Source organism: Mobula birostris, chromosome 7 (assembly GCF_030028105.1).
Source record: "Mobula birostris isolate sMobBir1 chromosome 7, sMobBir1.hap1, whole genome shotgun sequence".
In the NCBI taxonomy this organism is placed as follows: domain Eukaryota; kingdom Metazoa; phylum Chordata; class Chondrichthyes; order Myliobatiformes; family Myliobatidae; genus Mobula; species Mobula birostris.
In genome coordinates this window covers 135,790,606-135,805,218 of record NC_092376.1, presented here as the reverse complement: position 1 = coordinate 135,805,218, position 14,613 = coordinate 135,790,606, and the positions used below count along the sequence as shown (strand labels likewise).

Sequence of the window (14,613 nt, the reverse complement as noted above, 5' to 3'; positions counted from 1 at the left end):
AAAATCATGAACAAAATATTTTTAACTTAGTTAAACTATTGCAAAGCATCAGTACCATTATGCAATTAAACACATTTTTTCAATAAAAGTTGATTTGTTGTTTCTCCAAATTCCTACTTGATACAAGTAGTCTGAAGTTATATTTGTGTTCATCTTCAAGCAGTCTATCATAAACAAAAAAAAATCTGAGGAAGCAACACTTTTGAAAAAAATTGTTGTCCAGTGTATTTTACATTTAATTACCCATCAATCATTACTAACAATGATTATTAGATTGACCAAGTTTCTGAAGATTCAATTAAAATTCCTTTGAAAGCTTATATAGTCACAAACTTGTGTTTATTAATTGACCACAGACAATTTGCAAGTTACTTAGAATTCTTTCTCTAGGAGCACTGTTTTAGTTATCCTGTACACAGCACTGTTCATATGAGAATCCACCTAAAGCAGGCAAAAACATTTTTTTTTTACCTCCCAGTTTCCTTGGGGTGATTGTTTCTTCAGCTTGATGGACCAGTTCTCCAGATTTCCTTCTGCACAATGTTGAATGCTGAGGATGACCGGCCCAGTTAGCAGGACACCTGGAGGCCCACAGCTGACAACTGGACTGAGCAGGGTCTGGCACCCTGCTAGAGGTAACCTCAATTATCAAAATGTTAAAACATTAATGAGCAGTGCAGAATAAACAGTGCAGAAGATTATTATTCTCATCTATATTTACTACAATTCATCATACAGTTCCTCTTAAAACTATAGCATAAAAAAGATTCCTTTTCTCATTAAAGGTTAAAAAAACAAGAACAGTTTGACTAAATTGTGTGAGGCCTTTATTGCTCCTGGATATACATCAGGACTTAAAAGGATTTTTTTTTATTTTGTTAAAGCTAAAATACTACATTCTAATTAGCAATTACTGCCAACTTACTCTTGTTTTAAATTGATGATCTGTGATTAAAACAAACCTAAATTTTATCATAAGTGTCCATTCACGCAATGTTGCATTCTTTACTTGTCAAACTTTCTTCTCAGATTAAATAAGTGAAAATATTATGTTGAAATGATGTAAATAAATATCTAAGGAAATTGCTTTTGGAAGGAAAAGAACATAAATGGAAGTAACAGGAGCACCATTATTCAAATGAGTAAACCAGGATTGATATGTTTAAGCCAAATTATGACTTTATATTTGTGAGTTATCGGGATGGTTGCACATAAACATCCATTTATAGTTTACTCTGAAGTTATATTATCTCCCCACAATGTGGTTTTAACCAGCCTCTATAAGAATTGGAGCAAAAATCTCTGGAGAAGCGAATCAAATGAAGCTTATGGTTGGCATTGCAATAAGTATTGGGGAATTGCAATGCAAAAAATCTAATTTTAGAAGGCCCTTGTAAATAATTTCAACTGTATGACAAATGACAGTACATGCAAATAAAACAGTTATTTATCTTATTTTAAATTTTAATATCAGCAAGCTTAGCTATTAAGCATAAAGGTAGAAATAGAAGCAACAGTAGGCCGTAAAGGCCCTTTGTGATTCAAGATGAGGCTGACCTGATCTGTGCCCTCAGTGCCATTTTTCTCTGATTTCAATTACTGTTGATTTCCTCCAGAAGTATTAAACTATCTATTTCATCCCTGAATATATCTAATGTCTTAACAACCAAGATGATTTCATATTCCTATTCTATGTAGAGTGGAGTCATTTTTACAGGTCAGCTGCACTTGTAATTCGGAAAATCAGTGATTTTTTGCTATGGTTCCTGCCCCTCCCCCTTCCCCTCTCCCAGAGGAATCTCTGTACTAAAACCTTTCCAACATCAACAAGGCAAAAGCCAGTGAATGGCAGGCACAAGAATGACGGCAGATGCTGAAATGGAAGAACAGACTAAATTTGCTGGAAGAACTTAGCAGGTCAGGCAGCAATTAGTAAATGTGGATGATTTGGTCTGAGACCCTTCACAAGAACTGGAAAGAATGAGGACAGAAGGTAGGATAAAATTGTAGGGGGACTTGTGAGTGATGAGTGAATACAGGTAAAGTGGGGGGAAGATGGGGAGTAGTGGGAATGATAACTTGGAATGATGTGGAAGTGGCAAAGGGATGAAAATCATGGAATGTGATAGGTATACCAGAGTTGTAAAGTACATTTTAGTTTAGATGAATGCAGCGCTAATAATATTAAAGGAGCTCAGTAACTTATAGAACAAAACAAATTGGCCCTTCGTACTGTAACTCCCTATCAAACAACACTGTGGGTAATCCTCCATTAGAAGTGTATGGTATTTAATACTTCAGTAATATTTGAATACTATTGTAAATATGTTGTCTGATTAAGCATTCTTTAAATAATCCATCGTGGTTCATATGTAATAGTGTGTGAATGGTATATGTTTGTACATCTTCACACCACCGCGTCATACGCGCATGCCTAACTGAAAGTAAAAATGCATTCCCAGCTCTGTGTCTCCTTTCAATTAGTTTTATGTTCTGGAGTACAAAACAGAGAGGTGGTGATGAGGAAGTTTCAAATCAACCCAAGATGACTACCTACCTGTTGAAGCGCAGCAGGATGTTTGAGTTAAAAGTATGAAGTGCAGCGAGAAATAGATGGGTAAAAAAAAGAAAAAAGCGCAGCATTTGCTTCTTCAGGAAGGCGCAGAGATGGTAGAGTTTTTTTTAAAGACAGAAGGTGGACAAATTCTCGGGTTCCTAAACAATGTGTATGCAGTGAAGATAATGTTTTTTAAAAAAGCAGAAATGGCTGGCAACTTTGGATAGATAGAGACATTCGATTGCCCGAAAGAACTGGATATTGTATACTAAGTAAATTGAGAAGTATTTTAAAGCAAGTGGAATGGCTGACCAGAAACGAGGGCCAGTTGTGCTGAGTGCATTGGGTGGAAGAGCATACAGTTCACTTAGAAGTTTCACTGCTCCAACGAACCAGCCGAAGTGAGATTTCAATCACAAACAAGAGAAAATCTGCAGAGGCTGGAAATCCAAGCAATACACACAAAATGCTGGAGGAACTCAGCAGGCCAGGTAGCATCTATGGAAAGGAATGGAGTCTGCATTTCCGACTGAAATGTAATTCTGTGTGCATTGATTGACGTGAAATTTTCTGATATCATGAAAATCATGCAGGAACATTCTGAACCAAAACCATTGTTGATCACAGAGCGATTTAGGTTTCATAAGCGGTATCAAAAGGAAGGGGTATCTATTTCAGAGTATGTGGTAGAATTGAGGAAATTTAATGTTATCAGTTCTGTAATGGGACTAATGGTGCACTGAGAAGTCATTTAGTCTATGGAATATTACAAGAAAACACTCAAAAATGGCTCCTAACTGAAGAATAACTTACATTTGAAAGAGCAGCTGAAATAGCTGTAACAATGGAAACAGAAGTCAGAGACGCAATTGAGCTGTAGTCAGGAATACAAGTGAAAATGAACAAAATTGAAAAGTCTAAACAGGAACTGGTATGGCTGAACAAATTGTGTTACTATTGTGGCAGATACTCCCACATACTAGACCAATGCAGGTTTAAAGGCAAAACTTGCAGAAAATGCAAAGTAGGACAGATACAAAGAGCATGCGTCACAGACAAAAACAATTGGACCTCATGGAAGAGAAAAAGGTAAGAAGTCAATTTGCCATTTCAATAAGAGCACTAACCTGCATGCTTTGAAAAATCTAATAATAAGAGTGGGTAGCTTTGAGATTTACAATGTGAAAACTAACAAGAAGCAAGTAATATGGCTTACATGTGAAGTGAACAACAAATTAATTAACAGAAACAAAATGCTGGGAAACTCAGCAGTAGCTATAGAAAAAATAAACAGTTGATGTTTCAGGCTGAGACCCTTCATCAGGACTGGAAAAAAGATGAGAAGTTAGAGCAAGAAATTGGGGAGAGGGGGTAGGGAGGCACAGGAGGGGAGGAAGAATTACAATGTGGAAGGTGATAGCCGAAACTGGGAAAGGGTGAAAGGTGAAGTAAAAAGTCAAGAAGCTGATAGGTAAGAGATAAAGGACTGGAGAAGGGGGAACCTGATAGCAGAGAGTAGAAGATCATGGAAGAAAGGGAAGCAACAGAGCGAGGTGATGGGCAGGTAAGGAGATGAGACGAGAGAGATAAGTGGGAACGGGAATGGTGGGGGGGGGGTAAATTATCAGATGTTCGAGAAATTATGCCATCAGGTTGGAGGCTACCTAGTTAAAATAAAGGTGTTGCTCCTCCAACCCGAGTGTGGTGTCTACATGTCAGAGAGGAAGCCATGGACTAATTAAAATGGAATTGGACACTGGCTTGGGTGTTTCAGTCATTCCACAAAACAAGTTTGAATAGTATTTCAAAGATACCAAACTGAAGCCTACAAATATCCAAGTAAGAACTTGTATTGGAGGAAAGATATCTCTTGTGGGAATGACATTTGTAAAGTGTAATACAACAACTAACAAGCCTTTCGGGTTTGTATGTGGTTTAAGAAAACAAACAGGAGGGCCAGCATTATGGGGCTGTGAGTGGCCGAGACAACTATAACTTGATTGGAGATCCATCCACTATTTGCAAGCCACATAACCTGCAATAGAGTTAACTGAAAGCAAACTAAGAAAGGTACTGGATGAGGCCACAACAGTGTTCAGGGATGGCAATTGAAAAACTCCAACATATCAAGGGAAAAATAATATTAAATGAAAATGCCATGCCCCAGTTTAACAAAGCACGTCCAGATTGTTATACCATCTGTGATAAAGTAGCCAATAAGCTAGATCACATGGAGGCTGGAGGAATTCTTTCCAAGGTTGAGTAGAGCCTATGGGCAATTCCAGAGCTTCCAGTAGCCAAGAAGAATGGATCTGTGGTGATTTTAAGGTCACCACCAACCTAGTGTTGAAAGTAGATCAATACCTCCTGCCCAGGATGGAGGATATTAGGAATATTGGAAATGTGAGTCCTATAGTCTTTGCATTACGTTCCCTTACCGCTGCTGAGAAAAATCTCCACATATTGACAAAGAGGTCCCAGTTTATTTTGGGGCGTGAAATGTTTCATCTAGTACTTGTATGGGAAAGAGTTTTCCCTCGTTACTGATCATCAACCACTAGTGTCCATTTTCAATCCATAGAACAGCTTTCCCCTACAGCAGCAGCACAAATGCAAAGATGGGTTGTATTTCTTGGAGGATACAATTATAATATTGAATTAAAGAGTATGACTAATCATGGGATTCCTGATGTATTGTCCTGTTTACCCTTGGAAAAGGAAATAACTGAAGATTTTACAAAAAAAAGACACTCCTGTTGACATACTCACCTGATGCAAATCGGAAGTTTCCCTATTACAGCACAGATGATCCAACAGGAAACCTGAAAAGACCCCACACTGTCTGAGGTCTACATGGCATCCCAAAATGGCTGGTATGTGCAGCAGAAATTCCAGTATCCCCATTTTTTACTAACACTGTGATGAACTTGCCTTGACGGGATTGTATTATGTGGAGATTGAAAATTGCTGTATCATCCAAGCTGAGAGCTAAAGTGTTGGAGGAGCTACTTGCTGGTCATCTAGTCATGATGAAATGAAAACATTGGCTCAAATTTTCGGTTCCTGGCCTGGGGTCAATCAGCAGATTGAGCAGCATGCCATGCATTGTTCAGGATGCCAACATGTTCAGAGGATGCCAAGAACAGTGCCTCTACATCCCAGGGAATGGCCTGCATTACCCTGGCAGATTCATGTGGATTTTGTCAGAGCATTCATGGGCACAACATTTTTGAATGCAGCCACAAAGTAGCCAGAAGTGTTCCTAACAGCCTCTGCTACAGCCCTGCACACCGTCGGTGTGTTGAGAAAGCCTCTTCTCAAGGACTGGTGTCCAGAAAACTTAGTCAGTGACAATGAACCAGAGTTTGTTGTGTAATATTTTTAGTCATTCCTCAAAATGAATGGAATAAAACATTACATCTGTACCGTACCACCCAGCTACAAATGGTTTGGTGTCAAGTTTTATTCAGAGTCTACCAGAATGCACTACGAGCAATGGCAGCAGAACACATTAAAATGTATCAGAAGCTCACTAATTCCCTCCTTGCTTATCACAATGTAGCACACTCCACAACCAGCTATGCTATTCTTGGGTCATTCCTTGTGTTCATAGTCATACTTTATTGATCCCGGGGGAAATTGGTTTTCGTTACAGTTGCACCATAAATAATAAATAGTAATAGAAATAGTAATAGAAAATAGTAATAAATAGTAATATGTAAATTATGCCAGTAAATTATGAAATAAGTCCAGGACCAGCCTATCGGCTCAGGGTGTCTGACCCTCTAAGGGAGGAGTTGTAAAGTTTGATGGCCACAGGCAGGAATGACTTCCTATGACGCTCTGTGTTGCATCTCGGTGGAATGAGTCTCTGGCTAAATGTACTCCTGTGCCCACCCAATACATTATGTAGTGGATGGGAGACATTGACCAAAATGGCATGCAACTTAGACAGCAACCTCTTTTCAGACACCACCGTGAGAGAGTCCAGTTCCATCCCCACAACATCACTGGCCTTATGAATTCATGCTTGGATCCCCTCAATCCCAATCTCAGAAAGAGTATACAGGGCAAACAGCTGAGACAAAAGGAAGTTCTCAAACAAGGCAGTTTGACATTTCACTCCTGGACAGGCGGTCCTGGTGAAGGACTACAGAGGAGATCAAAAGTGGGTACTCGGAAAGATTAAGGACAGAAGGGGACCACTCTCTTACACAGTGGAAATTGCATCTGATATTATCTGGAGATGACTCATTGATTAATCTAGGAGAATAGAGTCAATTGTTAAAGAAGAAAGGTGGTCAAAGATGTCAGAACCACTTCCCTCAGACCCAGAATCAACACTTGTATACATGTTGAGATGATTTCTATACTGAGTTGGAGTCTATAGCTAAGCAGGAAGGAGTGTAGTGTATTTAATATTTCAGTACTGTTTGAGTAATATAGGAACTATATTGTTTGATTAAGCATTACTTGTTTGCTTACATAATTCATCGTGGGTTATATACAATAGTGCGTCAATGGCTTACAGCGTCATGCCACCACATCATATGTGCAAACCTTGCTAGAAGTAAAAATGATCTTTTCACAGTGTTTCCATTCAATTAGTATTATGATTTGCAGTACAAAACGTAACAAGGAATGCTGTGGTTCTGGTCGGCAGCTTTTTCTGATGATTAGTGAACACTGACTTTGCCTGTCATGTCTGCCCAAATACTTTAAAAAGTTGATTGGCACCCCATTCATCATTCTGAACATTTACTTCCTTCACATCTTTAGTGTGTACCACCTACAATGGGCACTGCAATCTAATGCCTTGATCACCTAGACGGCATCTTGCAAACCCTTCTACCACCCAAAGGGCAGTAGGGCTAAAGCAATGATACTACATACAAGTTCCCACTTTAAGCTACACCCAATCATGATTCAGTAAAATAATGGCATATCTTTATATCCCGGAATATCCTACCCAACAACACTGTCCAGCAATATCATCAGATATAATGCAACATTACAGGAAGCCATCCTACCACTAATTTCCCAAGGACAATTATGCTAGCTTACCTGTACTGGTCTCACTGCATGAGAGAAATAATAAACATATACAGTTAGCATCTGCCCTGCAATCTGCACCACTAAGTTCATATTTTGAAATGTCTTGCTAAATTGTTATTCAATACGAGAATATATGTACACATACATTGATATTGCTACGTACCTCATGTCCTCCTTCTTGTGGACAGTAAGGTATAGTTCATAGATCTTCCCTCGAGGAATAGCTTCTGGTGGAATGAGTAAGCTTATACCTAGAAAGAAACAAGAGTCTGGAGTTCAAATTTTGTTATCTCTAAAATAAAATGCATGGATTCTTTAATGGGCATCAACTGTTTTCATACAGCTCACATCTATTTGCAGAGGAAGGATGCTGCTCACATCACAACTTTGTTTTCCAAGCATTCCTTTATAAGTTGGCAATCAATATAATGTCAATTTCTCTTTTTTCTTTCCCCCAAGCTGAATGCATATCTATTGGATGTTATACATTATGTGACAAGACTGAAAGATACACACAAAGCATACAAACTATCTTGAGCTACATATAATCCTGCAAAACATCAGAAAGCAGTGGAGAATGTGAGGCATTTGATGTCCCTTAGTTGCCTTGGCCCAGGATCAAAATGCTATCACCCACGATTTCATCTGCAGACATCAGTGATTATACAGATAGATGGAGCAATAGCAAAGGATATTGTAACTTGCAATATTTAAAATTGCTCAAGTAGAAAGTACCATCATTTTTGGTATGGCCTTCTTCTGGCCTTAAATTTGGTTGTAAGGAAAGTGACCTTAAGTAATGTTGGTTTCAACAATGATCATAATGAAATTTGTCATAATGTTACAAAAGCATTAAGCTTCTGCTGGTGGTATCGACAGGGAATAAGTTACGAAGGTGCAATCTTTTGCTGCTTCCTTTCTTGAGCACACACAAAATAGGCAGATGAAAATAAGGTCCATTGCACATTCTGTTCTGCTCATCCAGATGTTGGAAACTGAGTACAAGTTTGGGAATACAATGCAGTATCAGAAATACTTTGTAATTGTAATGCTGAGCAGCTTCTTGATATAATATTCCACTTTATAATACAAATGATAGAACCAGTCACTCCATCTGCTGTTCCCACACAATTAAAGGCTATCTAGCATTGGTTAACACAGATAGAATGGTACTGTCAGATGGAAAGGTTTGTTTAAAGAGCCATTTTGCATATTAATGAGCTGTTTCCCACTAACTCAATAAACTTTGACAAAAGAATTAGTGAAGATAACCATGAGATATAATTTCATTATAAGGAGCACAATCATAATATAGTGATTTTAGCCTTCAAGTATAAACCAAAAGCTGGAGTAAACTTGGGGAATTATTTCCTATTTACAGCTATTGAAATCCAAGCACTCTCAGTTCTGAGTTCTTTCTTAATACACAAGGTTTCAAAGTTTTAAAGATAAATTTATTGTCAAAGTACGTATGTCACTATCTACTACCTTGAGATTCATTTCCTTGCGGCCATTCATGGGAAATACAAAGAACCACAATAGAATAAATGAAAGTGCACACAAATACAGATGAACAATCAAAAGACAACAAACTGTGCAATACAAAGAGAAAAAAGTCATAAGAATAATAAATATGGAGAACATGAGTTGCAGAGTCCTTAAAAGTGAGTTCATAGGATGTGGAATCAGTTCAGTGTTGTGGTGAGTGATGTTATCTCCTCTGGTTCAAGAGCCTGATGGTTGATGGGTAATAACTGTTCCTGAACCTTGTGGTGTGAGACTTGAGGCTCTGGTACTTCCTTCCTGATGGCAGCAGCGAGAAGACAGCATGATCGTGGGGTCCTTGATGATGGATGCAGCTTTCTTGTGACTGTGATCTTTGTAAATGTGCTTAGTGGTGTGGAGAGATTTACCTGTGATGGACTGGGCTGTATCCACTACATTTTGTAGGCATTTCTATTCAAGGCATTGGTGTTCCTATATCAGGTCACAATCCAACCAGTATCATCTCCATCACAGTTGGCATGTCACCTAAAACTTTGACAAGTCTGTGAAAACTTCTACTAAGAAAGTAGAGGCATTGGGTTCAGAGTTAATCCCATTTTTGATGATCTTCTTGCATCATGTGTACCTCAACGCCATCTTTCAAGCACTCGACTCATCCAAATCACGTCAACAGCAGTTAACGGTCCAAAACTTGTCTCCAGTGATAATTTTAATTACATGAATCTGAATCATTACTAACGCTGTTAACTCGTCGAAGAACAGCAGAAGTAAGGTCCCAACCCTCAGTAACTGAGCTAAGGCTTGAACACAAGATTGAATTTATCCTAACACAACTATGAGTTATAAATATAAACTGGAGATGGATGAATTCTTAATTCACAAAAAAGAAGAAAAGAATAAAATACAAAGTTGAAGTTATTGGTTGCCTGAAAAATGCTTAAATTGTGAATTCAAAACTAAGTTTGAAAAGTCCTAATAAGCCTAGACAAGAGAAGAGTTACTGTTCTTTGGGTTTATTCTGAGCTTCTTAGGTGCAGAGTAGGAGACCAAAAGCAGAAAAGTCAGGATACAGAATGGATGATGAACTATAGTGACAGGAAGGCATTTTACAATTAAGTGGAGGTGTTCTTAAAGCAGTTACTCAATCTGAATTTTGCTTCTCCATGCAGGGAAAACTACGTCATGAGAACCAAATATAGTGTTCTAAAATGAAAGGAGGTACAATTCACAGCTTTAACGGGCACATTAGTGATAATGGAGGGTACACAGCAGTCGTTTCATTTTCTGTGTTGTCTGGAGGCGTGTCATTAAAAGGGATGGGTATTGTTGGAGATGGAATAGGAAAAACTGAGAATCGCAGAGGGAATATTTTATCCACAAAGCTGAGAGTGAAGGAGGAAGATGCGGCAAACTATAATCTGCCTCTCATTTGTTCTCTTCACCCTTTCCCAGCAACTAATTTATTTCTGGTTCTGATGAAAGGTCACTGACCTGAAACATGAACTCTCCAAGTGAATACTGCTTGACTGGTTGAGTTTTACCAGCATTTTAAATTTTATTTTAGGCTAGCAGCAACTGCTGGTTTTCCTGATAACCAGATGGCCTGATTCTTTTATGCAACAGTGCTGTTCCAGCAAACAGGGGCTCTCCATTAAATCATCTGACCTGCCATGCTCTCTGCATTACTGAGGCCAAATAAACCTATTTATCTTGCCCCCTCAATTCATCCAATACTACGTGAGAAAGAACTGAAGTACAAGGGAAAACTTCACATTCATTGTATAGTTCCATTACTTAAAGCAAAAGTATTATTGATGACCTGCACCCACAGACCTAATGCTACAGAATATGTTCACGGTGCAAAAGGAGGCCTTTCATCCAGCAAAGTTCTTTGCCAGTGTACCCCGCTCAAATTCAATATCCTGCTTTTCTTTATGCTGCCTCGGTCTTGCTCCAGCATGTATCTATGTTTTCTTTTAAGAAGGCAACAATTCTCCTCAGCAATCACCTGATATTCCAGTGACACTTTATGTAAAGATGTTGCTCTGATCCTCTCATCACACCTGTAAAATAGTGAAACCATTCCGACAGACTCTGTGAATGAAATGTAAAATTGTGCAGAGTGTACCATAGCTGTAATTCATCAGCTGGATTCTGTAATAGAATCACACATCACAGAACTGGGCTCTTCACCCCATCAAGTCCATGCCAACTCTAAAACACCTATTTGATTCCTATACTCTCATTTTATTCTCTATTATTTCAAGAGACTTTTGCTTATTTTGTAATGATTTTGGGCAAGGGGAGTGGTAACAGAGAACATAAAAGGGTCATAGGACTTGATGAGATGGAGCTGGCTTCTTGATATTTCTATAGTGTGCGCCATTGAATAATATTCCTTCATTTAAAACATCCACTATCATTTAAATGGTGATTGGTTATTGTTATTTTCTCACCAAAAGATAAAATAGTTGATCCTAAATTATCGTAGCAAAATCAGAATTTTGAACAATGGTACCTAATTTACACTTAACCTTTCTAGAAAAGATTTTAGGACAGTTAAACCATTTTACATAAGTGGTGTAAAATAGGCTTATACTAAATTAGAAACTCTGTTCCATTGTGCCCAAAGCTCTTTACTCATTTCTCAAAGCTTACTATTGGGGTCAAACACCTTGCCTCACCTGTGATATACAACGCAGCCAAACTTATATTTTTCAGATCTCCTTCTAATTATGAACCTGCCGTTAAATGACTGAATGAATCCTCAAAGACAGAGCCTGTATAACAATAAGACCTTGTGCACATAAATATTCTTACTAGAACTACTGCACAAAATGCCCACACACAAAACTTGATTACTAAAGTGTTTTTTTCAACAAAGCCATAGCCTTGACAATAATCAAAACTTTTCAAAACTTTGAAATATCTGACCTTCAGAAATATTTGGAAGCTCTTAAATATACAGAAAAATATTAAAATTTGTAAAATATTGCAGAAGCAAGAGTGAAATTCGCAATACACAAAAGATTAAATCCATCATTTGACTAGTCAATTCAATAATGTAATTTATTTAATACTTACCTTGTTCTCTTGCACCTATTCCTCTCCTTTCAAATGAATTGAACCATTACTCCTGCAACAACCATGAGGATTCCAACAAAGGAACACAATCAGGAAAAGTGTGGAATAGAGAGGCCAGTAAGCTCTAGTCTTTCTTTTCTTATGCGAAATTCTGCCTTTCCCCTGCAAAATCTAGCATATTGATCACAACAGAGTTTGGCATGGGGGAAAATGGGCTCTTGCTCTGTAAAGGGACTGCTTTGCGTGTTTGATATAAAGTAATTTCACCCAGATTTTCCAGATTAAAATGAAGTCATCACTTCTAATGTCATCTTAATTAGTCTCATCTGTGTTTCATCCAAAACCACTGCAATCTTCCTCACGTAAAACACCTGAAGCGTGGCAACAATATTCCAAACGCAGTTACTGTTAATTTTCTTCTTCCTAAAATAAGCTCCCATTAGTCATTTTGCTCCACTTTCTGACTTCTAACCACATTCCCAGCTGTGCTGTTACAATCCCTTTAACACTGCATGTCCTGATTTAATTAACAGGTTCCTTCTGATGCACTCATCAAGTATCTAATGCATAATGTTCATTCCACTTCCTTCCAATTGTTCCCACTAGTTATAATTTATGTCACTTCTGCATCTTTCAAAGGGAGCTTATGCTGGATTGATTTTCCGCTCAAGTTTCAACTTTCAAAAGAAAATGAGGAACCCTGTTTGAAAAAAAATCACTCAACATAATAGATTTTTGAATACCAAGAAATATCCATATACCCAAAGCTATCTTTCATGGTTTCTTACAAGAATCCTTTCCATGCTACTGAATTAGTTCATTTCTGCTTCATGGAAAATAACATCTTTCTAAAGTGTTATATATCTGATTCACATTTACCTGTTTAATTATTCAAGCAATAAAGTTAAAACAAGAGTCCTCAACAGAATTTGAAAATGCAAGTGTAATTATTATTATTATTAATAAGGAAAGTTGCAGTCTATCATTTAAAATGAAAGAATGTTTGTACAAGAATATTTCATGTCAATATAACACTAATTAAATGCCTCAGAATATGCTTAAACTATTGACATTGTGAACTAAAAATATTTTGGTAGAACAATATTAGATTTTCCTGATTTGGTTTTTTCAATAATCTTAACTGACAGCGTGACTTGGTTTGCATCAAGAAATTACTTACCTTGTGTTTCAGAAGCAGAATCAGAATCACAATTAGGTGTATTGTCACTGACATATGTCATGAAATTTCTTGCTTTGTGGCATCAGTAGAGTTCAGGCATGACAAATACTGTAAGTTACAATAATATAAATAGGTAGATGGACAGACAGTTAGAAAAATAGATCAAAAGCGAATGTTTAGGAACAGTTCAGAAATCTGATGGCAGAGGGGGAAAAGCTTCTCCTAAAACATTTCAGAGTGGGTCTCCAGGCTTCTGTACCTTCTCTCTGATGACTGTAATATGAAGGATGGTGAAGCTCCTACACGATGGATGCTGTGTTCTTGAGGCATTGTCTTTGAAGATGTTCTCAATGGTGGTGGTGGGGGAGGAAGGTTTATGCCTCCTGATGGAGCTGGCAGTGTCTATGGCTCTCCGAAGCCTTTTATGATCCTGTGTATTAGTGTTTCCATCCCAGACCGTGATGCAACCATTCAGAATGCTCTCCATGGTACATCTGTAGGAATTTTTGGTGACATACTGAATCTGCTCAAACTCCTAATTAAGTATAACCGCTGATGTGTCTTCATCATCATTGCATCAGTATGTTAGGCCCAGGATAGATCTTCGGAGATGTTGATGCTCAGGAACTTGAAACTGGTTACCCTTTCCACCACTTACCCCTCAACGAGGATTAATGCATGGTCTCCTGACATCTGCTTCCTGAAGTTTATAATCAATTCCTTGTTCTTGCTGTCATTGAGTGCAAGGTTGTTATTACAAGACCACTTGATCAGCTGATCTATTTCACCTCTATACACGTCCTCGATACCATCTGAGATCACAGTCATGAGCGTAAAGAATGTAGAGCAGTTGGTGATCTATTGATTGTCAGTGAGGAGGAGGAGGAGCAGGGGCCCAGGTTTTGAAGCTTGCTGGTTAGTACTGTGGAGATGATGATGTTGAATGCCAAGCTGTAATCGTTAAACAGCTTGACCATTGCTGATGGTCTAAAGCCCAGTGGAGAGTCAATTAGATTGTATCCATTCTAGACCTGTTGCAGCAGTCAGCAAATTGCAGCAGGCAGGCAGGGGTTAATTCTAGACATGACCAATTTCATAAAGCACTTCATCACAGTAGATGTGAATGTTACCCTGCTCTACTTTGGGCACCAGTATTATTGCTGCCCTTTTGATGCAGGTGGCAATACCAGACTGCAGCAGTGAGAGGTTGAACATATCCTTGAACACTCCA

General features: G+C 38.2%; 1 protein-coding gene across 1 annotated transcript in view; it reads right to left on the bottom strand.

The window, feature by feature from the left end:
* The window catches only part of unc5a (unc-5 netrin receptor A), a 337,030-nt gene that overhangs the window by 72,462 nt on the left and 249,955 nt on the right, over positions 1-14,613 (bottom strand). Inside the window, exons 13-14 of the mRNA XM_072264606.1 lie at positions 7,776-7,863; positions 472-640 (exon numbers count right to left, since the gene is read on the bottom strand). Of these exons, the coding sequence (XP_072120707.1) occupies positions 472-640; positions 7,776-7,863 (257 nt within the window). The remainder of the gene's footprint in view (positions 1-471; positions 641-7,775; positions 7,864-14,613) is intronic.